We start from the raw sequence: 23,519 nt of genomic DNA, 5'->3' as shown, positions 1-23,519 counted from the left end.
TTTATATTCCTCTGGTTATATACCCAGTAATGGAATTGCTAGGTTATAGCTCTGTTTTTAGATTTTTGAGGAATCACCACACTGTTTTCCACAATGATTGAACTATACAATAGTGTATAAGTGTTCCCCTTTCTTCACAACCTCACCAGCATCTTATCTTTTGACTTTTTGATAATAGCCATTTTGACTGATGTGAGATGGTATCTCATTGTGGATTCAATTTGCATGTCTCTAATCAGTGACATTGAGCTTTTTTTCCTATGCTTGTTGGCTGCATGTATGTGCAGCTCTTCTGGTATCAGACAAAATAGATCATAAGGCAAAAAACTTTAGTAAAGAGAAGCATTTCGTAATAATACATAATGATAAATGCATATATGTAGCACAATGTATCAAATTCACAATACATGTAGGTATATGCAAAAATATTTTGCCTCTCATTCCTATTTTACTATCCTTGTGTGTATCAAGGACACACACTAAGGTCAAATTGTATGTCCTTCTGTCTGAGATCCTATCCTTGTTACCTCTATAATTCTTATTCTTCTTTCACAAAACTTTGTCAAGTTTTTCCAAGTTTTATTGAGTCCATGGTTTGGTTTTTGCATTCTGGTCCCTTTTGCTGAGCACTCTGTAGCCTGACTTTCTGTCTGCCTCTATCTGTGACCCTACAAAGCTCTCAGCCTCCTGTTACTATGACCTAAGTAATAGTATGAACATATTCCTAGTAGACTTTTTGGAGAGGAAGGATGGTCTGGTAGGCAGTCGTCTGCTTCCAGAAATAATGCATAATGGTCATTGCCATGTATTTTGGAAATTAAGCTCAGCCTGTCTGAGCTTGCATAGTTTACTTTGTTTGTGTCAACATTGCTGCCTCACCCAGGGATTGGTTCCCCTTATCAACTTCCAGTTTTATTGCATATGACCTAGCCAAATTCAGTTCAAATTTTGTGTAAGTCACAAATATCCTTTTCAGGAAAGATTGCTGCAAGTCAGTATAAAAGATAAATATTAATTCTATTCTCAATATTGGATGTATTAAATGGGATTCCAGGCAGGGCCAGCAGGAATGTGAACTGAAATAATAAAGCAGTATATCTAAAAATGGAATGAAAGTGCAAGGAAAGGTAGATGCTAATGTCAATCATTCATTTTACTTTCCCTCCAGTTACCAGAATTTAATCCAGATATGGCCTGAGTTCTTTCCTAGGTTCTCTGTACTCTCTTCAGTCTAAGCTCTTAACCAGTCCAAGCTCCTACCTCTTAAATGGAATCCCATTTTCTCTGGACTGGGTTACTGCTTGGTTCAAAATGGTCCTCCATACTTCTTATCTTTGTCATCACACCACTTCAACACCTAAACGAAGTTTCTGCAATGCTCATTAAAATTACTCACAATCCCATCCCATATGCTATTTCAGTTAGAAAAAGGCTTACTGAAGAAAATACACAATTTTACACATATTATACCTGCCCACTGTTGAGAAAAATGTAACTCCTGTTCTTCTAGTTTATTGGTTGTCTGCCTATCATTGGCATCTACTAAGAAGGAAATGTGTTGGATAGTGGGTGAGAAGAAATGTGTCTTTTATTCTTCGCTCTCTTTTCTTCTTGAATATTCAGGAAATGTTTCCTTTTCTGACTCTCAGAGAAATAAGAACTCAGCTGAGATAATGGAGTGGGCATAGGAGTAACAAGAATAAAAATTCAGTTTCTCCAGCTTGCTTTAGAATCAGCTGTTTTGACATATATTTAACATTTCATAGTATATAATTGCAAGTGGAAGAACTTGCAGTTTAAAGAAATCTTTTGAAAAGTAAATGGTATAATCCCTCTATGTTTACATATTCTACAGTATTATGTTTGATGCTATAAATACTATGATTTTCTGGCTGATTAGTGAGCAGAATCAAGGTTCTTAACTTTCTCTTGTACCAGAAAATGCAAGTAGGATGTCAAAGTCCTATTTCTGTTCATTCATATTTACATTTAACAGACTCAACGTTGATCTTTTGCTGAGTAGTCTGGTAGTCTGGCTTCACTAACATGAGACCAGTTCCATCTAATACATAGAATATTGAGAACATAATTAATATTTATCTTTTATACTGACTTGCTGCAATCACACAGCCAGCAAATAGCATGCAAGATTATAATTTAGAGCAGTCTGATTCAATCCATCACGTCACTACTTTCTCAGGGTGTGTGTGGGTTGTCACATGGACCATGAAGATATCAGATTTGGAGCCCTTCCTCTTCTTCTTCTTCTTCTTTTTCTTTTTTTTTTTGGAGCCCTTCTAATAGGGGATTTTGGAAGTCAGTAAGATACGAATCTAGGATCTGGTAGAATGAAACAAACTGTGTGGGCAGTTAGTCTTATTTAGCAGGCTGTCTGGGTCCAGGACATAGGAGGTCAGAATCAGCTAAAATAGCCCCTCAGAGCAGATTGGGCAGATAGGCTTTGTTATTGTTGTTTTGTTTTTGTTTTGTTATGTATGAGCCTTGATAAACCTATTGTCAGAAATATTTTCAGAAAGGGCTTTGAGTGTGCTTTATTGCGGTGCTATAGGAAAGACTATTTGGAACCAAGTTGCATTGGGTCAAGGCAGGGAGTAGTGTGGAGGGGTCATTCTCAGGAATTTAGGAGAAGAGTGCATGGCAGAAGCAGTGGCCACACATGAGATACCAGAAAGATACAAAGATAACAAGCAGACCAAATTCCAGCAGGAGGACAGCCTCCATAAACTGGTTCTGACTTGGGACAATTGGACTGGGTAAGCCTCAAAAATGTAAAATAGTGAAGTGGAGTGTCACGTGCACTTGGATATCTCATAAATATTTCCAATTAGATAGTGGAAATATTAAAGTTGTGGGTGGAGAATTGAGAAAAGTCTGAGTTAGCTGGTAGATTTAACTGAAGCAATATGGGAAAAAAATCTACTCTTTCTCAGGTCTACTTCAGAGCTTAGGGCTTTCTGACCACAAGTGAGGGACCGATATTGATGAGTTGCTGCTAAGGTGATTAGTCCCTTTCTGCTTCTAAAAGAACTGCTCCAAGAAATTAGAATGGTGCCCTACAATATTTCATTTCAATAATGAGAAAGACTCAGTCTACTAATCTGCTCAGAACTCCAATAGTACAGGACTTCACTAGATTAGCTTTGGTCCTCCCTTTAGGAAATGTCCTTTTTACCATGCTTCTTATCTTTCTCATCATAGGGCACTCCAAAATGCAAATTCCTGTAGTCTCTCATTTCATGGATCCTTTTATGCTTTTAGTCTTTCATTTATTTTTTTCTACCCATTCTATCTGTTGACCCAGGACATTCATCCGATTTCAGTTTACTCTACCCAATATTTCTGCCTTATTTATATAATTATCTACTTTCTTCCTTCCTGTGATAGTTAATTTTACTTTCCAATTTGGCTAGGCTATGATATCCAGTTGTTGATCAAATAGCAGTTTAGATGTTGTTGTGAAGACATTTTTTAGATGTGATTAACATTTAAATTCATAGACTTTGACTAAAGCAGATTACCTTCAATAATCTAAGTAAGCCTCATACAATGAGTTGAAGGCCTTCAGGAAAAAAACAAAAAACAAAAAACTGAAGTCTTCTGAGGAAGAAGAAATTCTGTGTCCAGACCCTCCTTGGACTCAAGGCTACATCAGCAACCCTTCCCTAGGTTTCCAGATTGCTGGCCTGCCCTGCAGATTTTGGATTTGCCGTACTCCGCAATCATGTGAGGCAGTCTTTTCAAACAAGTCTCTCTCTCCATATATATATCTTATTGGTTTTCCTTCTCTGGAGAACCTTTCCTAACACATTCCCTTAAAGAAAACTTGACTCTGCCCCATGAAAACCACCTACTTTGTATGTGTCACTAATTGTTACTGCTTTTCCTCTCCCACCCTAGACCAAAGAGCCAGGGGGCAGTGTCAGCATTTTGAAGCTCCCTTTTATTTCCTTGGAAGACATGTTATTTTCTTATCAGGTAAGATAAGAAAATATCTTTGTAACTGAAGTTATCCAACCAAAACAGTACACACTACTTTTATGCTTCTTGATTTAACAAAAGCAACCAACTTTCCTATCCCTTCCACGAATTCTTTCCAGATAATGTCTGGCTTTAGCCTATACATCTGGGACAGTGATATCTATCTTGAAGGGTAATTGTCAGAATTAGAGCCAATGTGTGTAAAATATTTAGTACTGTGAGACCATTAGCAGGCCCTCAATACATAGGAGTCAGCAATTATTATATTTGTATTCAGTATAGGTTCTTATTTAATCACACGAGGCTTTGGTGACCAAAGGAAAAGCAATCCAACACCCCAGTTTCAAGATTGTTTGACCCTCACTCCAAAACCCTTCATCTGAACTCCTCTTTGGCCACTCATTACCATGGCAATGTCCTATAACACAGTAGTTTAAGAAGAGCACATGCTCCTTAAAGCTCTCCACCCACTCACCACAAACACATTTTATACATTTCAGTTAGAAAAATGGCTTATTGAAGAAAAACATTGCTTGCCTATTTTTATTTTTGTTCCAACTGTTTTTGAGGAATTTGTCATGAAATCTTTTCCAAATGGTACTTCGTAAGTTTTCTTCTAGGATTTTTACAGTTTTAGGTCTTATATTTAAGGCTTTAATCCACCTTGAGTTGATTTTCATATATGATATTTCATATATGGTGAAAGAGAAGGGTCAATTTTCAGTTTTCTGCATATGACTATCTGGTTATCCTAGCACCATTTAATGAATAGGGAATCCTTTTCCCATTGCTTGTTTTTGTCAACATTGTCAAAGATCAGACTATTATGACAAAGTCTCCAAAAGCAAGTGCAACAAAAACAAAAATACACAAGTGAGACCTAATTCAACTAAATAACTGCTGCACAGCCAAAGAAACTATCAACAGAGTAAACAGACAAACTACAGAATGGGAGAAAATGTTTGCAAGCCATGTATCCAATAAAGGTGCAATATCCAGAATCTATAAGGAACTTAAACAAGTCAATAAGCAAAAACCAAACAACCCCATTAAAAAATGGGCAAAGGAGATGGACAGGTACTTATCAAAAGAAGATATACACACAGCCAACAAACATATGAAAAAATGCTCAACATCGCTAATCATTAGAGAAATGAAAATCAAAACCACAATGAGATAACATCTCCCACCAGTCAGAATATGATTATTAAAAAGTAAAAAAATGGACCAGGTGTGGTGGCTCATACCTGTAATCCCAACACTTTGGGAGGCCAAGCTGGGTGGGTCACTTGAGGTCAGGAGTTCGAGACCAGCCTGGCCAACATAGTGGAATCCCTCTCTACTAAAAATACAAAAATTAACTGGGCATGGTAGTGGGCACCTGTAGTCCCAGCTACTCAGGACACTGAGGCAGGAGAATCACTAGAACCTGGGAGGCAGAGGTTGCAGTGAGCCAAGATCTCACCACTGTACTCCAGCCTGGGTGACAGAGCAAGACTCCATCTCAAACACAAAAACTCAAAACAAATAAGTAAATGGATAGCAGGTACTGGAAGCCAGTTTCTCTCAGAAAGAGGGAAGTTACAGACACACAAGTATAGAAGGCTAAAGTAAACTACATCACGTTGGAGCAGTGTTAGAAAAAACAGTAAAAAAATAACAGATGCTGATGAGGTTGCAGAGAAAAGGGAATAATTATACACTACTGATGGGAATGTAAATTAATTCAGCCACTGTGAAAGCAGTTTGGAGATTTGTCAAAGAACTTCAAATGGAGCTACCATTCAACCCAGCAATCCCAGTACTGGGTATATACCCAAAGGAATATAAATAATTCTATAATAAAGATACATGCATATATTTATCTCAGCGCTATTCACACTAGCAAAGACACAGAATCAACCTAGATGCCCATCAGTGGTAGACTAGATAAAGGTAATGTAGTACATATACACCATGGAATGCTACACAGTCATAAAAAAGAATGAAATCATGTCCTTTGCAGCAACATAGATGCAGTTGGAGGCCAGTGTTCTAAGCGAATTAATGTATGAACAGAGAACCAAATATGGCATGTTCTCACTTATAACGGGTGGCTAAACATTGGATACTCATGGACATAAGGATGGCAACAAAAGACACTGGGGACTACTGAAGTGGAGAGGAAGGAAGGAAGGCAAGGGTTGAAAAGTTATTGAATACTTTGCTCACTACCTGGGTAACAGGATAATTCATATTCTGAACCTTAGCATTACCCAATATATCCATGTGACAAACTTTTTTTCAGCATATTAATAAAGGTCCCAGCCAGAGCTATTAGGCAAGAAAAAGAAATGAAAGACACCTAAATTGGAAAGAATGAAGCAAAATTATCTGTTTGTAGGTGACCTAATCATATATGTAAAAACCCTAATGACTAGTAAAAAACTTTTAGAATTAATACATTTATTTAAGTTGCAGGATTCAGATTTGACATACAAAACACACTTGTGCTTCTATACATAGACAAAAATTGACACATAAAAGAAATTATGAAATAAAAGCCCATTTGAAATAACATCAAAAGGAATAAAATACTTAGGAATAAAAGTGACTCAGGAGGTAAAATACTTACACATTAAAAAGTATAAAGCATTGACATGAAAAATTAAAGAAGATCTGAGTAACCAAAGCAATATTTAGCAAGATAAAAGCTGACATCACACTCCCTGATTTAAAAATATATTACAAAGATATAATAATTAAAACAGTATGGTACCACCATAAAAACAGAACCTATAGACCAGTGGAACAGAATAGAGACCCCAGAAGTAAATTTTACACATTTACTGTCAACTGATGTTTGATAATGATGCCAATAAAAACAATGGGAAATGGAGAGACTCTTCAAAAAATGATGTTGGAAAAACTATTCCTGCATGTGGCAAAAGTAAATTGGACCTTTATCTCTCATCATGTACAAAGATGAACTAAAAATGGATTGAAGACTTAAATGTAAGAACTGAAACCATAATACTCCTAGAAAATAACATAGGCAAAAAGCCTTTTGACTTTGGTCTGGGCAATGATTTTTAGATATGACACCAAACACAAAGCCAACAAAAGCAAAGATAAGTAAGGCTACATCAAATTAAGAAGCTTCTGTGCAGCCAAGGAAATATTCAAGTGAAAAGTCAATATATGGAATGGAAGAAAATATTGGCAAGTCCTATTTCTAATGAGGGATTCATATTCAAAATATATGAGGAACTCATTCAACTCAAGGGCAGAATGCCAAAAAACTCAATTAAAAAATGAGTAAAGAGCCTGAATATACATTTTTCAAAAGAAGACATGCAAGTGGCTAAGAGGCATATGAAAAAGTTCTCAACACCACTAATCATCAGGGAAATGCAAATCAAAGCCACAATAGCATATTATCTTACACATGTTCTAATGGCTATCATAAAAAAGAAATAACAAATGTTGGAGAGAATGTAAAGAAAATGCTTGTATACTGTTGGTGGGAATGTACCTTGGTACAGCTGTTATGGAACAGTAAGGAGGTTCCTCAAGAAATTAACAATACAATTGCCTTATGATCCAGCAATTACACTTCTCACTATATCCAAAGGCAATAATATCAGTATGTTGAAGAGATATTTGCACCCCCATGTTCAATGCATCAGTATTCACAGTGGTGAAGATATGGAAAAAAATCTAAATGTCCAGCAATGAATGAATGGAAAAAGCAAATATGATGTATATATACAATGAAGTATTATTCAGCCTTAAAACAGAAAAAAATCCTGCCATTTGTGGCAACATGGATGAAACTGGAGGACATTATGCTAAGTGAAATAAGCCAGTCAGAGAAAGACAAATACTGCATAATCACATTTATATGTGTAGTTTCAAATATTCAAGCTTGATATATCAAACTGAATTTTGTAAGGTGATCTTTGAGAGGGGATTTCCTTCACTTAGAAGTTTGACTGATACTTTGGTGTTCATGCTGCTGTTTATTGCTGCAGTGACTTACCTTGTCTTGTCTTGATGCTGCTGATATGAATCACCCACTGTGAGTGAGCTGGTTGCTACTTCAGCTTTATCTTGCTCTCTCAGAGGCCGAGGGTAGATTAGTGTTTGCCAGGGGCTGGAAAAAGGAGGAAACAGGTTGATGTTGAACAAAGGTCACAAATTTTCAGTGGTGCAAGATGAGTAAGATTTAGAGCAATGTAACTATAGTTAGCAATACTGTATTGTATACTTGAAATTTGCTGAGAGGGTAGTGCTTATTTGTTTTTATTCACCCAAAAGAAAAAGATAATTATGTGAGGGGATTGATTGAGGTGATTTACATGTTAATTAGCTTGATTGTGGTGATTATTCCATAGTATATATGTATATCAGAATGTCAAGTTGTATGCCTTAAATACACACAGGTTTTGTGTCAATTATACCACAATGAAACTGTAGAAAGAACCAAATTGAATTCTGTAAGGTTATCTTTGAGAGGAGATTTCCTTCACTTAGGAGTTTCACTGATTTTTTTTTTTTTTTTTTTTTTTTTTTTTTTTTTTTTTTGAGACGGAGTCTCGCGCTGTGTCACCCAGGCTGGAGTGCAGTGGCGCGATCTCGGCTCACTGCAAGCTCCGCCTCCCAGATTCACGCCATTCTCCTGCCTCAGCCTCCGAGTAGCTGGGACTACAGGCGCCCGCCACCACGCCAGGCTAGTTTTTTGTATTTTTAGTAGAGACGGGGTTTCACCATGTTAGCCAGGATGGTCTCGATCTCCTGACCTCGTGATCCACCCGCCTCGGCCTCCCAAAGTGCTGGGATTACAGGCTTGAGCCACCGCGCCCGGCCAGTTTCACTGATATTTTGATGTTCATGCTATTAGTTTATTGCTGCAGTGACTTGCCTTGGCTTGACTTATACTGATGTGAATCACTCACTGTGAGAGAGCTGGTTGTTACTTCAGTTCTGTCCTGCTCTTTTCTCACCTCATAGCAGCATTGGTTACCAAGGTGGTGTTTCTGAGAAATTGGAGGGAGCAAGGACATGTTAAAAATCTGGATTGATTAAGTCATATTTGGACGATTAGTCAAATACTTCTCTTCCAATTGGGCAGTATCAGTCCCAGGTTCTATTCCGTAATTTAAAAAAATCTTATTTTCCTTTTTATTGGCTCCTCTTTTGTGTCAAGAAGGGAAGTTTGCTACTAGCTTCTTCCCAACTTCTTTGGGAAAGTTCATTAAGACAGACATCTTGAGTCTCATAATTAGTTTACAGGCAGATAGATCCTGGGAAAGGCAGATAAAGAAAATAAGTTTGCTTTCTCTTTTGTCAGCTTGGTTGTAGCTACTAACAGAAATGGAACTTAGGGAAAGTATGTCCACATTCAGGATAAGAGCAAAGGATACTAATTTATCTTTAAGACAATGAGATAATGATTCGTCCTGATTTTTCCTTATGGTCAGCATCATTTAAACTGATCTTCCTCAGATTTATAGTGCTGTCTTCTTCAGAGGCTGTCAATGGACTGCAGAGTGATGATGTGGAGGCAGGTTATTACAGAAAAGACACATTCGTACTCTACTAGGGGACATCTGTCTATATTATAAGGAGTATGTTTCTTAGAATAGCAAAATTTCTGGTCAGCTCTGATTACCAGTGTTTCAGCTATACATTTTTATTTTTACTTAGTCCCCCAAGAAGAGATTATGTGGAGGATGCTTGTAATTCCTCCTCAACAAGAGGGAAAATAGGCATAGCTGCTACAGTCCTCTTTTCCGTAAGCTGTAAATAGTAGTTACACTTAATACCTCCTGCTCCAGATTCCCTTTTCCCTCAGCCATTCCTATGTTGGGATTGTTTTTTATCTGGTGGGAAGACTCAAATCTGAATTCCTAAAGCGTCTGAGTCTTTAGTGACCCTGCCTTCATTGCATTCCTGTGGTCTTTAATTAATTACTACTGAACTTGAAGTAATTAGATGTTTCTCAGAGAACTCCTTGGTTTTTAGGCATAATTCTTTCTTCCTTGATGGTGTTTATTTCCCCTTGATAGCTAGAATCAATTCCTTTTTATTGACCGGTTGATTCAGTGGCACTGGGAGCCTAACTTGTCCAGGTGGCAGTCTCAACTTCCATGTCACCAGGACAGTGTTGCCTACTTACGTGAAGTCACTCGTTTCTTGGGAAGCCTTTTAGACTGACAGACCTCAGACTCATGGGAGTGAGAAACAAGAGTATATAATAAATAGATTGTTGAATATGATAGTAAAGGAAACCACTCCCACTTTTATCTCTCTAGTCTTGAAATTATGCATTTTGGTCACAAAACTAAAAAGCACCACATATAATCATTGATTCAAATAAAGGACTGCATTTTATGGGGTTTTTTCAGCCTTGCAGATGTTGCTTTTCAAGTAGCAACATGTTTTTAGTAGGATAAAACTTTACATAGCTGCTGCTATGTAAAGAAATATATATATATATATATAGTAATATTGGTCAATTCCCTAAGTAGGAGTTCTTCACTGTACTTTTTTTGTGGTAAAATTGATCAGAAACCACTTTGCACAGAACAGCATAATGACAATACAAATGTTGTCATATGTCTGTGCTTGATGATGCTGGCAGAAGCACTGCAGCCAAGGAAGGCATATTCGTATATAGGATAATTGTCCAATCCAGTGGAAAAAAAAGCTCTTGTCTCCCTATGGTAGAAGAGGTCCAGTATAATCAATCAGTAGAGAATGCGTGCCAATCTGGGACTTAATGCATCATCACTGTCATTGACATTTGGGCAATGAGTGGTTTCAGCAGGCAGAGAAGCTGTGGGAAGAGAAAATCCATTTTGTTGACCTCATGCATAACCTCCAGCTCATTACCATGGCTGTTTTGTACGTGAGTCCATTAAACAAGCACCGGAGTTACTCAAAAAGTGGCTGACACTCACAGGATGGGGCACGTTGTCCATTCGACCATAGAAAGCGTCTTCTCCAAAAGGCAACTTTGTATAATGATGTAAATAATTCATGACTGTGTCATACTTTGTGCTCATTCTGAAAGTTATATTAACACATTTCCCAGATTTCCTTTCACTAACCTTTCAACTTGATTTATGCTAAGATTCTGACCAGCTGACAAACCCATCAGCTCATGTTAATGGGCCTAGTGTGTATTTTTATGGTCACTTAGTGTCTTATTATCAGGCATCTCTTTTTATTTGTAGAAACGTATTCGGTACAAGTACAATTTTGTTACATGCATAGATTTCATAGCAGTGAAGTCAGGGGTTTTAAGGTATCACCCTAATAATGTACATCATAATCATTAAGTGATTTCTCATCATCCACTCATTCCAACCCCCTCACCCTTCTGAGTCTCCATTGTGTATCATTCCATACCTGATACCCATTGGTATACATTATTTATTAATAGCTCCCACTTGTAAGTGAGAATATGTGATATTTGTCTTTCTGTGTCTGACTCGTTTCACTAAAGCCTTCAGTGTCATCCATGTTGCTACCAAAAATGTGATTTCATTCTTTTTTATGGCTGAATAGTGTTCCATTGTGTATATATGCCACATTTTATTTCTCCAATCAGCTGTTGAGGACACTTAGGTTTATTCCATACCTTAGTTATTGTGAATAGAGCAGTAATAAACATATGAGTGCAGGTATCTTCTTGATATATAGATTTCTTTTCCTTTGGGTAGATACCCAATAGTGGGATTGCTGGATGAAATAGCAGTTCTATCTTCAGTTCTTTGAGAAATCTCCATAGTGTTTTCCATAGAGGTTTTAGTAATTTACATTCCCACCAACAGTATATGAGTTCCCTCATCCCTGCGTTCTTGCCAAAATCTGTTATTTTTAAGTTTATTTTTATTTTTTTGAGACAGAGTCTCACTTTGTCTTCCAGGCTGAAGTGCAGTTGGGGTGATCTTGTCTCACTGTAACTTTTGCCTCCCGGGTCAAGCGATTCTCCTCCCTCAGCTTCCCGAGTAGCTGGGACTACAGGTACGTGCTACCATGCCTGGCTAATTTTTGTATTTTTTAGTACAGATGGGGTTTTTCCATGTTGGGCAGGCTCGTCTCAAACTCCTGACATCAGGTGATACACCTGCCTCAGCCTCCCAAAGTGCGTAATAATAGCTATTCTGACTGGGTCAAGATGATATAACATTGTGATTTTAATTTGCATTTCCCTGATGATTACTGATGCTGAATATTATTTCATATACCTGTGTGTCTTCTTTTGAAAAATATCTATTCATATCCTTTGGTCACTTATTAATGATATCATTCATTGTTTTAGTTGTTGTTCAGTTGTTTGAGTTCCTTATATATTCTGGATATTAGACCTTTGTCACATGAATAGTTTGCAAATATTTTAACCCATCCTGCAGATTGTGTCTTTATTTTGTTGATTATTTCCTTTGCTGGGCAGAAGAATTTTAGTTTAATATGGTCACATTTGTCTGTTTTTGTTTTTGTTGTATTTGCTTTTGAGGACTTGGTCATAAATTCTTTGCTTAGGCCAATGTCCAGTAGAGTTTTTTCTAGGTATTATTCTAGGATTTTTATTGTTTTACCTTTTATGTTTAGGTCTTTAATCCATTTTGAGTTAATTTGTGTTACTGTTGAGAGATAGGGGTCCAGTTTCATTCTTCTGCAAATGGCTATCTAATTTTCCAAGTACCTTTTATTCAACAATGTGTCCTTTCCCCAGCGTGTGTTCTCATCAAATCTGTCAAAGATCAATTGGCTGTAAATATGTAGCTCTTTTTTTGTGTTCTCTATTCTGTTCCATTGACTTATGTGTCTATTTTTATGCCAATACCATGTGTTTTTAGTTCCTAGAGACTTTTAATATATTTGAAGCCTGGAAAAGGGGTCCCTCCAGCTTTGTTGTTTTTGCTTAGAATTGCTTTGGCTACTTGGGCATTTTTGGGGGGCTCCATATGAATTTTAGATTTTTTGTTTATTTATTTATTTTTATTATACTTTAAGTTCTGGGATACAAGTGTAGAACATGCAGGTTTGTTACATAGGTATACACGTGCAATAGTGCTTTGCTGCACCCATCAACTTGTCATCTACATTAGGTATTTCTCCTAATACTGTCACTCCCCTAGCCCCCCACCATCCCCAACAGGCCCCAGTGTGTGATGTTCCCCTCCCTGTGTCCATGTGTTCTCACTGTTCAACTCCACTTATGAGTGAGAACATGTGGTATTTTGTTTTCTGTTCTTGTGTTAGTTTGCTGAGAATGAAGTTTTCCAGCTTCATCCATGTCCCTGCAAAGGACATGAACTCATCCTTTTTTATGGCTGCATGGTATTCTGTGTTATGTGTCACGTTTTCTTTATCCAGTCTATCACTGATCGTCATTTGGGTTGGTTCCAAGTCTTTGCTACTGTGAACAGTGCCACAATAAACATATGTGTGCATATGTCTTTAGAGTAGAATGATTTATAATCCTTTGGGTATATACCCAGTAATGGGATGGCTGGGTCAAATGGTATGTCTAGTTCTAGATCCTTGAGGAATCACCACACTGTCTTCCACAGTGGCTGAACTAATTTACACTCCCACCAGTAGTGTAAAAGCGTTCCTATTTTTCCACATCCTCTCCAGGATCTGTTGTTTCCTGACTTTTTAATGATTGCCACTTTAACTGGCATGAGATGGTATCTCACTGTGGTTTTGATTTGCATTTCTCTAATGACAAGTGATGATGAGCTTGTTTTCATATGTTTGTTGGCTGCATAAATGTCTTCTTTTGAGAAGTGTCTGTTCATATCCTTTGTCCATTTTTTGATGGGGTTATTTGTTTTTTTCTTGTAAATTTGTTTAAGTTGTTTGTAGATTCTGGATATTAGCCCTTTGTCAGATGGATAGATTGCGAAAATTTTCTCTCACTCTGTAGGTTGCCTGTTCACTCTGATGATAGTTTCTTTTGCTGTGCAGAAGCTCTTTAGTTTAATTAGATCCCATTTGTCAATTTTGGCTTGTGTTGCCATTGCTTTTGGTGTTTTAGTGATGAAGTCTTTGCCCATGACTCCTGAATGGTATTGCCTAGGTTTTCTTCTAGGGTTGTTGTGGTTTTAGGTCTTAGGTTTAAGTCTTTAATCCATCATGAGTTAGTTTTTGTATAAGGTGTAAGGAAGGGGTCCAGTTTCAGTTTTCTGCACGTGGTTAGCCAGTTTTCTGAACATCATTTATTAAACAGGGAATCCTTTCCCCATTTCTTGTTTTTGTCAGGTTTGTGAAAGATCAGATGGTTGTAGATGTGTGGTGTTATTTCTGAGGCCTCTGATCTGTTCCATTGGTCTATATATCTGTTTTGGTACCAGTACCATGCTGTTTTGCTTACTGTAGCCTTTTAGTACAGTTTGAAGTCAGGTAGCGTGATGCCTCGAACTTTGTTCTTTTTGCTTAGGATTGTCTTGGCTATGTGGGCTCTTTTCAGGTTCCATATGAAATTTAAATTAGTTTTTCCTAATTCTGTGAAGAATGTCAATGGTAGCTTATTGGGGATAATGTCAAATTTATAAATTACTTTGGGCAGTATGTCCATTTTCATGATATTGATTCTTCCTATCCATGAGCATGGAATGTTTTTCCAGTTGTTTGTGTCCTCTCTTATTTCCTTGAGCAGTGGTTTGTAGTTCTCCTTGAAGAAGTCCTTCACATCCCCTGTAAGTTGTATTCCTAGGTATTTTATTTTCTTTGTAGCAGTTGTGAATGGGAGTTCATTCATGATTTGGCTGTCTGTCTGTTAGGGGTGTATAGGAATGCTTGTGATTTTTGCACATTGATTTTGTATCCTGAGACATTGCTGAAGCTGCTTATCAGCTGAAGGAGATTTTGGACTGAGATGATAGGATTTTCTAAACATACAATCATGTCATCTGCAAACAGAGACAATTTGAGTTTCTGTCTTCCTATTTGAATATGCTTTATTTCTTTCTCTTGCCTGATTGCCCTGGTCAGAACTTCCAATACTATGTTGAATAAGAGTGGTGAAAGAAGGCATGTTTGTCTTGTGCCAGTTTTCAGAGGGAATGCTTCCAGCTTTTACCCATTGAGTTTGATATTTGTTGTGGGTTTGTCATAAATAGCTCTTACTATTTTGAGATCTATTCCATCAATACCTAGTTTATTGAGAGTTTTCAGCATGAAGCGATGTTGAATTTTGTTGAAGGCCTTTTCTGCATCTATTGAGATATTCATGTGGTTTTTGTCATTGGTTCTTTTTATGTGATGGATTAGGTTTATAATTTGTGTATGTTGATCTAGCCTTGCATCGCAGGGACGAAGCCAACTTGATTGTGGTGGATAGGCTTTTTGATGTGCTGCTGGATTCAGTTTGCCAGTATTTTATTGAGGATTTTTGCATTGATGTTCATCAGGGATATTGGCCTGAAATTTCCTTTTTTTGTTGTGTCTCTTCCTGGTTTTGGTATCAGGATGATGCTGGCCTCATAAAATGAGTTAGGGAGGATTCTCTCTTATTCCATTGTTTGGAATAGTTTCAGAAGGAATGATACCAGCTCCTGTTTGTACCTCTGGTAGAATTCGGCTGTGAATCTGTCTGGTCTTGGATTTTTTTGGTTGGCAGCCTATTAATTACTGCCTCAATTTCAGAACTTGCTATTGATCTTTTCAGAGATTCAACTTCTTCTTGGTTTAGACTTGGTAGGGTGTAGGAGTCCAGGAATTTATCCATTTATTTCAGATTTTCTAGTTTATTTGCATAGAGGTGTTTATAGTATTCTCTGATGGTAGTTTGTATTTCTGTGGGATCAGTGGTGATATCTCATTTATCATTTTTTTATTGCATCTATTAGATTCTTCTCGCTTTTCTTATTAGTCTGTATAGCAGTCTATCTATTTTTTTTTTAAACCCAGCTCCTGGATTCATTGATTTTTTGGAGGGTTTTTTCATATCTCTATCTCTTTCAGTTCTGCTTTGATTGTACTTATTTCTTGCCTTCTGCTGGCTTTTGAATTTGTTTGCTCTTGCTTCTCTAGTTCTTTTAATTGTGATGTTAAGGGTGTTGATTTTAGATCTGTCCTGCTTTCTTTTGTGGGCATTTAGTGGTATAAATTTCCCTCTACATAGTGCTTTAAATGTGTACCAGAGATTCTGGTACAGTGTGTCTTTGTTCTTATTGGTTTCAAAGAACATCTTTATTTCTGCCTTCATTTCATTATTTGCCCAGTAGTCATTCAGCAGCAAGTTGTTCAGTTTCATATAGTTGTGCAGTTTTGAGTGAGTTTCTTAATCCTGAGTTCTAATTTGATTGCCCTATAGTCTGAGAGACAGTTTGTTGTGATTTCTGTTCTTTTACTTTTGCTGAGGAGTGCTTTACTTGCAATTATATGGTCAATTTTAGAATAAGTGTGATGTGGTGCTGAGAAGAATGTATATTCTGTTGATTTGGGGTGGAGAGTTCTATAGATGGCTATTAGGTCTGCTTGTTGCAGAGCTGAGTTCAGGTCCTGGATATCCTTGCTAACCTTCTGTCTCATTGATCTGTCTAATGTTGATAATGGGGTGTTAAAGTCTCCCATTATTATTGTGTGGGAGTCTAAGTCTCTTTATAGGTCTCTAAGGACTTGCTTTATGAATTTGTGTGTTCCTGTATTGGGTGCATATATATTTAGGATAGTTAGCTCTTCTAGTTGAATTGATTCTATGTAATGGCCTTCTTTGTCTCTTTTGATCTTTGTTGGTTTAAAGTCCGTTTTATCAGAGACTAGAATTGCAACCCCTGATTTTTTTTGCTTGCCATTTGCTTGGTAGATCTTCCTCCATCCCTTTATTTTGAGGCTATGTGTGTCTTTGCAAGTGAGATGGGTTTCCTGAATACAGCACACTGATGGGTCTTGACTCTTTTTCAAATTTGCCAGTTTGTGTCTTCTAATTGGGGCATTTAGCCCATTTACATTTAAAGTTAGTATTGTTATGTGTGAATTGGATCCTGTTATTATGATGTTCACTCATTATTTTGCTCGTTAATTTATGCAGTTTCTTCATAGCATCGATGGTCTTTACAGTTCGGCCTGTTTTTGCAGTGGCTGGTACCAATTGTTACTTTCCATGATTAGAGCTTCCTTCAGGAGCTCTTGTAAGGCAAGCCTGGTGGTCACAAAATCTCTCAGCATTTGCTTGTCTGTAAAAGATTTTATTTCTCCTTCACTTATGAAGGTCAGTTTGGCTGGATATGAAATTCTGGATTGAAAATTCTTTTCTTTAAGAATGTTGAATATTGGACCCTACTCTCTTCTGGCCTGTAGGGTTTCTGCTGAGAGATCTGCTGTTAGTCTGATGGGCTTCCCTTTGTGGGTAACTCCACCTTTCTCTCTGGCTGCCCTTAACACTTTTTCCTTCATTTCAACCTTGGTGAATCTGACAATTATGTGTCTTGGGGTTGCTCTTCTTGAGGAGTATCTTTGTGGTGTTCTCTGTATTTCCTGAATTTGAATGTTGACCTGCCTTGCTATGTTGGGGAAGTTCTCCTGGATAATATCCTGCAGAGTGTTTTCCAACTTGGTTGCATTCTCCCCATCACTTTCAGGTACACCAATCAAATGTAGATTTGGTCTTTTTAAAGAGTCCCATATTTCTTGGAGGCTTTGTTTGTTTCTTTTTACTCTTTTTTCTCTAACCTTGTTTCCTTGCTTTAGTTCATTAATTTGATCTTCAATCACTGATATCCTTTCTTCCAGTTGATCAAATCAGCTACTGAAGCTTGAGCATGCATCATGAAGTTCTCCTGCCATGGTTTTCAGCTCCATCAGGTCATTTAAGGTATTCTCTACACTGTTTGTTCCAGTTAGCCATTTGTCAAATCTTTTTTTGAGGTTTTTAGCTTCCTTGTGATGGGTTCAAACATCTTCCTTTAGCTCAGAGAAGTTTGTTATTACAGAACTTCTGAAGCCTACTTCTGTCAACTCGTCAAAGTCATTCTCCATCCAGCTTTGTTCCTTTTCATTCTCTGTTCAGCTTTGTTGCTGATGAGGAGCCGCAGTCCTTTGGTGGAGAAGAAGTGCTCTGATTTTTCAAATTTTCAGCTTTTCTGCTCTGGTTTCTCCCCATCTTTGTGGCTTTATCTACCTTTGGTCTTTGATGTTGGTGACCTACAGAAGGGGCTTTGGTGTAGATGACCTTTTTGTTGATGTTGATGGATGTTGATCCTTTCTGTTTATTAGTTTTCCTTCTAACAGCCAGGGCTCTCAGCCTCAGGTCTGTTGGAGTTTGCTGGAGTTCCACTCTAGACCCTGTTTGCCTGGGTATCACCAGCAGAGGCTGCAGAACAGCAAATACTGCAGAACAGGAAATATTGCTGCCTGATCCTTTCTCTGAAAGCTTTGTCCCAGAGGGGCAGCCACTTATATGAGGTGTCTGTCAGCCCCTACTGGGAGGTGTCTCCCAGTTAGGCTACACGGGGATCAGGGACTCACTTGAGGAGGCAGTCTGTCCATTCTTAGAGCTCAAATGCTGTGCTGGGAGAACAACTGCTCTCTTTGGAGCTGTCAGACAGGGACGTTTAAGTCTGCAGAAGTTGTCTGCTGCCTTTTGTTCAGCTATGCCCTGCCTACAGAGGTTGAGTCTAGAGGCAGTATGCCTTGCTGAGCTGTGGTGGGATCCGCCCAGTTAGAGCTTCCAGGCCGCTTTATTTACCTACTGAAGCCTCAGCAATGGTGAACGCCCCTCCCCCAGCCAGGCTGCTATCTTGCAGATCAATCTTAGACTGCTGCACAAGCAGTGAGCAAGGCCCTATGGGTGTGCGAGCTGCCAAACCAGGCACATGAGAGAATCACCTTGCCTGCCTGTTGCTAAGACCTTGGGAAAAGCACAGTATTTGGGCAGGAGTGTCCCATTTTTCCAGGTAGTCTGTGACGGCTTACCTTGGCTAGGAAAGGGAAATCCCCTGCCCCCTTGTGCTTCCTGGGTGAGGCGATGCCCTGCCCTGCTTCAGCTCACCCTCCGTGGGCCACACCCACTGTCTAACCAGTGCCAATGAGATGAGCCATGTACCTCAGTTGGAAATGCAGAAATCACCCATCTTATGTGTCAATCACACTGGGAGCTGCAGACCGGAGCTGTTCCTATTCAGCCATCTCAGAATGCCTTCCGATTTCTTCCTTTTTAACCCATTAGAAATTATATCCTATTTACTTAAATTAGTGATTTCTATTCAAAAGCAACCTAACATGTGAATGTTTCTTTTACTGAATGTTGAGTGTGAACACTATGTTCAAACTGTTAGTGGTGTTCTGACTTAGTGCAAAATTTTACATATATTTATTTATTTTATTTTATTTTTGTGAGACAGTGTCTCACTCTGTCACTCAGGCTGGAATGCAGTGGCATCATCATGACTCACTGCAGTCTCAAGCTCCTGAGTTCAGGTGATCTTCCCACCTCAGCCTCCTGAGTATCTGGGACTACATGTGCATGTCATCATACCTGACTAATTAATTTTTGTTAATAGAGACCAGGTTTCATCATGTTGCCCAGGCTGGTCTCTAACTCCTGGGCTCAAGTGATCCACTGGCCTCAGTCTCCCAATGTGCTAGGATTACAGGTGTGAGCCACGGCACCTGACCAGTTTAACATATATTTAAAATGGTAATATGTTCTCGGTCAACTAATATTGTCATAGGAATTACCTATGAAGATTTAGAATAACTGTTCCAACAATGATTAATACTTTTATATTTCAAAGTATACTGAGATAGTTGAAGAGTAACAGACTCTTTAAGACAGTGTTAAATATATGTGAAAGAAAAAAAAGGAATGCAGACATCTTCAGAAAAATGAAAGCAGAGAGAATTCTTTGCCTGAAGATCTGCACTACCAGAAATGTAAAGTGAATATCTCAGGACTCAGGATAAAGGAATATTATGACAGACATAAATCTCAATCTATATCAAAGGAAAAAGGTTCTAGAAATAGTAAATATTTAGATTTAAAAGATAGTTTTTTCTTACTTTATTTATAAGGTAATTGACTTTTTAAAGAAAAACAATAACAATGTATAGTTTATGACATGTAGAAGTAAAAAGTATGTCAACAATGACATGAAGAATGGAGTGGGGAGAAAACTTAATTATACCCTTGGATGTTTTTGGTATTATACAACAGCCCATGCAATATAACTTTAAGGTAGGCCTCAACTAGTAAAAGATGCATATTTTGAATTTGAAGGCAACCACTAAAATAAATATATAGCTAATAAGAAGTTAGTAGAATACTAAAAGATGTTCACCTAGCATAAAACAAGGCACCAAGTGAGATAAAAAAGACAGAAATTTTCAAACTGGATGAAATTGAGACACATTAAATAAAAAGACACAGAAAAGTTCAAAGTATAAACTTGAAAAAAATGATATACCATGTGAACAGCAAGCATATTAATATCTTACTATATTAAAATCAGCAATGTAGAATTTAAGACAAACACTATTAGCAGAGATGAATGAGCAACATTTCATAGAGATAAAAATATGACTCGTCAGGAAAACACAATGATCCTAAATGTGTATGTTTCTAATTAAAGAGATTCAAAAAACAAGCAAAAAGTAACCAAACTAAAAAGAGAAATAGAGAAATTCATAATTATATTAGTTTCAGATTACAATACTCCTCTTTCAGTGGTTGACAGGAAAAGTAAACTAAAATCAGCAAGATTAAAATAGAATTTAACATAATATGCAAATAAAGCAATATAGGGGCAGAGCAATGGTGGCTTGTGCTTTGGGAGGCCAAGATGGGAGGATATCCTGAGGCCAGGAGTTTGAGACCAACCTGGGCAACACAGTGAGACTCTGTCCCTACAAAAAGTGAAAAAATAATTAGCTGGGTGTGGTGGCATACATCTGTAGTGCTAGCTACTCAGGATGTTAATGGTGGAGAGTGTTCAGCTTCTTGGTGTCTTGAATGAAGAGTTAGACAAAATGCGCAAACAAAGCAAGGAAGGAATGAAGGGATTTATTGAAAATGAAAGTACATTCCACAGTGTGGGAGTGGGCAAGGCACAGAGTCTCAAAGGTCCTGTTACAGAGTTTTTGTGAGTTTAAATACCCTCTACTTTGGGTACACCCTATGTAAATGAAGAGGATGAAATAAAGTTACAAAGTCACTTACTTAGTGTATGCCCTATGGAGAGGATATTTCCTCTCACAGCTGAAGTGTGAATTGGTCTTACGTTCCCTGCCTCCAGACCGTGCTTTCCTGCCTCATCTCGCCCCTGAAAGATGTGATCCCCATAAATCTTTATGGGAGACAGAAGGACCAATTTTTTTTTTCTGTAACTACTTCATGCTGGCTTGAGGCATAGTCCCTACCTATTGGGGATCACAGAACTCTTGCCCTGCTCTAACTGGTGGAGACACAGTAGCTTCTTGATGGCCACGGGTGGTGTCTTCATCTGGAACTGGCTGGAACCTTTGTTGCATGATCATCTGAAGCTTGATGGTCTCTAGGCGAGAGGAAATGGATTTAGTTAAAAGATTTAATGGGAACCTCAGGGGGTGGGTACCTATGCTGTTAGGAATGTTTGCTATAAAGATTTGCAGGGGAAAAAACAAAATCTGGTTTGTTCTATGAATTTATGTGTTTCCTTAAAGTCTTAGCACAAGCAACTCCATTTTGGTTTGGTTTGGTCTGCTGGGGCATAGTGCATGAGCTTAATTCAAGACAATGGCCTCCCAGAATTTTATTAAAACTATTTCCCCTTTTTGGTCAAGTTCTCACTTAGGTGAGAGTGTGACCAAAACTTAGGGCCTTAGCACCACTCTCAGTTATCATCATTTTTGGGTTTCTGGTCTCAGCACATTGTAGGTTATGGTGTCCTCATTGTTGCACATCTTTTTTTTTTTTTCTTTTTTTTTTAGTTCTTGTCATTCCAGTTGAAAGGAGACCATTCATTTGATGTTCTAGAGATGTCAATATGCAAACATTTAAAACCTTTGAGAGAGTACAGCATGCCAGGGAGACTATTATTATCACTGTTGGGAAGATAATACTAAGGGTCCAGAATATGCTCTTTACCCAAGGCCCCCATAAACCAAACCTTCTAAAATCAAATAGATCAAAGAATGAGCTAGATAAAAAATTTACTCACTTGACTAAGCAATTTCTTTGGCAATTCCCTACCACTGAATTTCTATAATCTTCATTTGATGTATTTCTCCATAGGTCACAAGTGCCAGCAGCTGCACAGATACTTCTCTGTTTAGCCATCCCAATATAACTTTCACAAGAGAATTTAAAGTCTGTTGTGAACTGTAGCCTTTAGAGTAGAATTTGCCATAGAGCTTATCATGAGGGATACATTTCTAATCATTGCCTTTTTTTACTTTAAACCATGGAAGAAGGACCTAACAAATGATGCCCTTCTAGAAGAGTGAAGGCCTCCTGGCAATGTTCTCTTTAACCCATGATATGGGTTAAGAGAAGTGAAACAATGTTTTGTTTTTGACTGATTATGAAGCAACATATGTACCTTAATGTTTCTCACCTATATTGGGTCTTTATTCTTTATTTATCAAAGTATAAGTTTATCCATGTATAAGGCTGGCTGCAAACTCCTTTACAAATAAAAGTATACCCCACAAGTGCATATAACAGACCCGCTTTCCACTTCTATTGTTCATAGGGGCATAAGCAAGAAAAAAATTCAAAGATAAGAGTTTGATGATGGTAGCAGTCTTGATCTGTAAACTTGGGAAAAGCTGTTCACATCAAGGATGCCATTTTCTTCTTGGGAGAAATTTCCCTGGTTAGCTATACCTCCATACAGCTGTTTCTATTTTCACAAGTTTCCTCCAAAACAACCCCCATGCCTCCCGGCATCTCCTGGAGCTGCTGATGGGCCATATAAAGTGTGCCCCTGGGAGTTCCTACATGTGTTAGAAGAGCATGTCAATTAAATTTACTCCAAGCCCGCACAGCATCTGAAGGTGAAAATTGTTATAAGACATGATTTGATGTGTCTGTATTAGACACAATGCAGCTACAATCTTCCTAGAGTAAAATAAAATAAATACCAAAATCTTCTAATGATAGAAAAAAAAGCATTATAAAGGTTTTTTCAATTATAATATTTCAAAGGAAAACGTTAACATCCAAAAAGTTCTACCTGGGTGATGAAATAAACCTGTACACCAAACCCCTGTGACAGACAGTTTACCTATATAACCATCCTGTACATGCATCCCTGAACTTAAAATATAAGTAAAAGAAAAAAAAAGAGTCCTAGGAAAAATAAATACATAAATAAAATTTTAAAAAATTAAATAAGTTTACAAACTGAAGTCCAAAATCAATCTCTCTTGCCCTTATGAATTAAAATTTCAATGAAATTTGAGTCTTAAATTTATTTTCTGCCTCAGTTAAAGAAGGTCTCAACACAAAGATAAGATATTGTCCCTGTCCCCAAGGAGGTGGCAATCTCTTGGAGGCAAACAGGTGGATGTAGAGTTTATGCTAAAGTGGATAAAAATGT

General features: G+C 37.8%; 2 protein-coding genes across 8 annotated transcripts in view; one reads left to right on the top strand and one right to left on the bottom strand.

Annotated features, from left to right (window-relative positions):
• The window catches only part of LOC123568732 (selection and upkeep of intraepithelial T-cells protein 1-like), a 192,097-nt gene that overhangs the window by 13,779 nt on the left and 154,799 nt on the right, over nt 1-23,519 (bottom strand). The window contains exons 8-9 of the mRNA XM_065522988.1: nt 8,903-9,017; nt 8,021-8,134 (exon numbers count right to left, since the gene is read on the bottom strand). Of these exons, the coding sequence (XP_065379060.1) occupies nt 9,001-9,017 (17 nt within the window). The 3' untranslated portion in view covers nt 8,021-8,134; nt 8,903-9,000. The remainder of the gene's footprint in view (nt 1-8,020; nt 8,135-8,902; nt 9,018-23,519) is intronic.
• The window catches only part of LOC102116697 (selection and upkeep of intraepithelial T-cells protein 1-like), a 221,976-nt gene that overhangs the window by 118,481 nt on the left and 79,976 nt on the right, over nt 1-23,519 (top strand). The gene's annotated exons all lie outside the window — the stretch shown is intronic.

The sequence above is a fragment of the Macaca fascicularis genome, chromosome 1 (genome assembly GCF_037993035.2).
Source record: "Macaca fascicularis isolate 582-1 chromosome 1, T2T-MFA8v1.1".
NCBI lineage: Eukaryota > Metazoa > Chordata > Mammalia > Primates > Cercopithecidae > Macaca > Macaca fascicularis.
The sequence above is the reverse complement of the archived record's forward strand: the minus strand, read 5'-3'. Positions and strand labels throughout refer to the sequence as shown.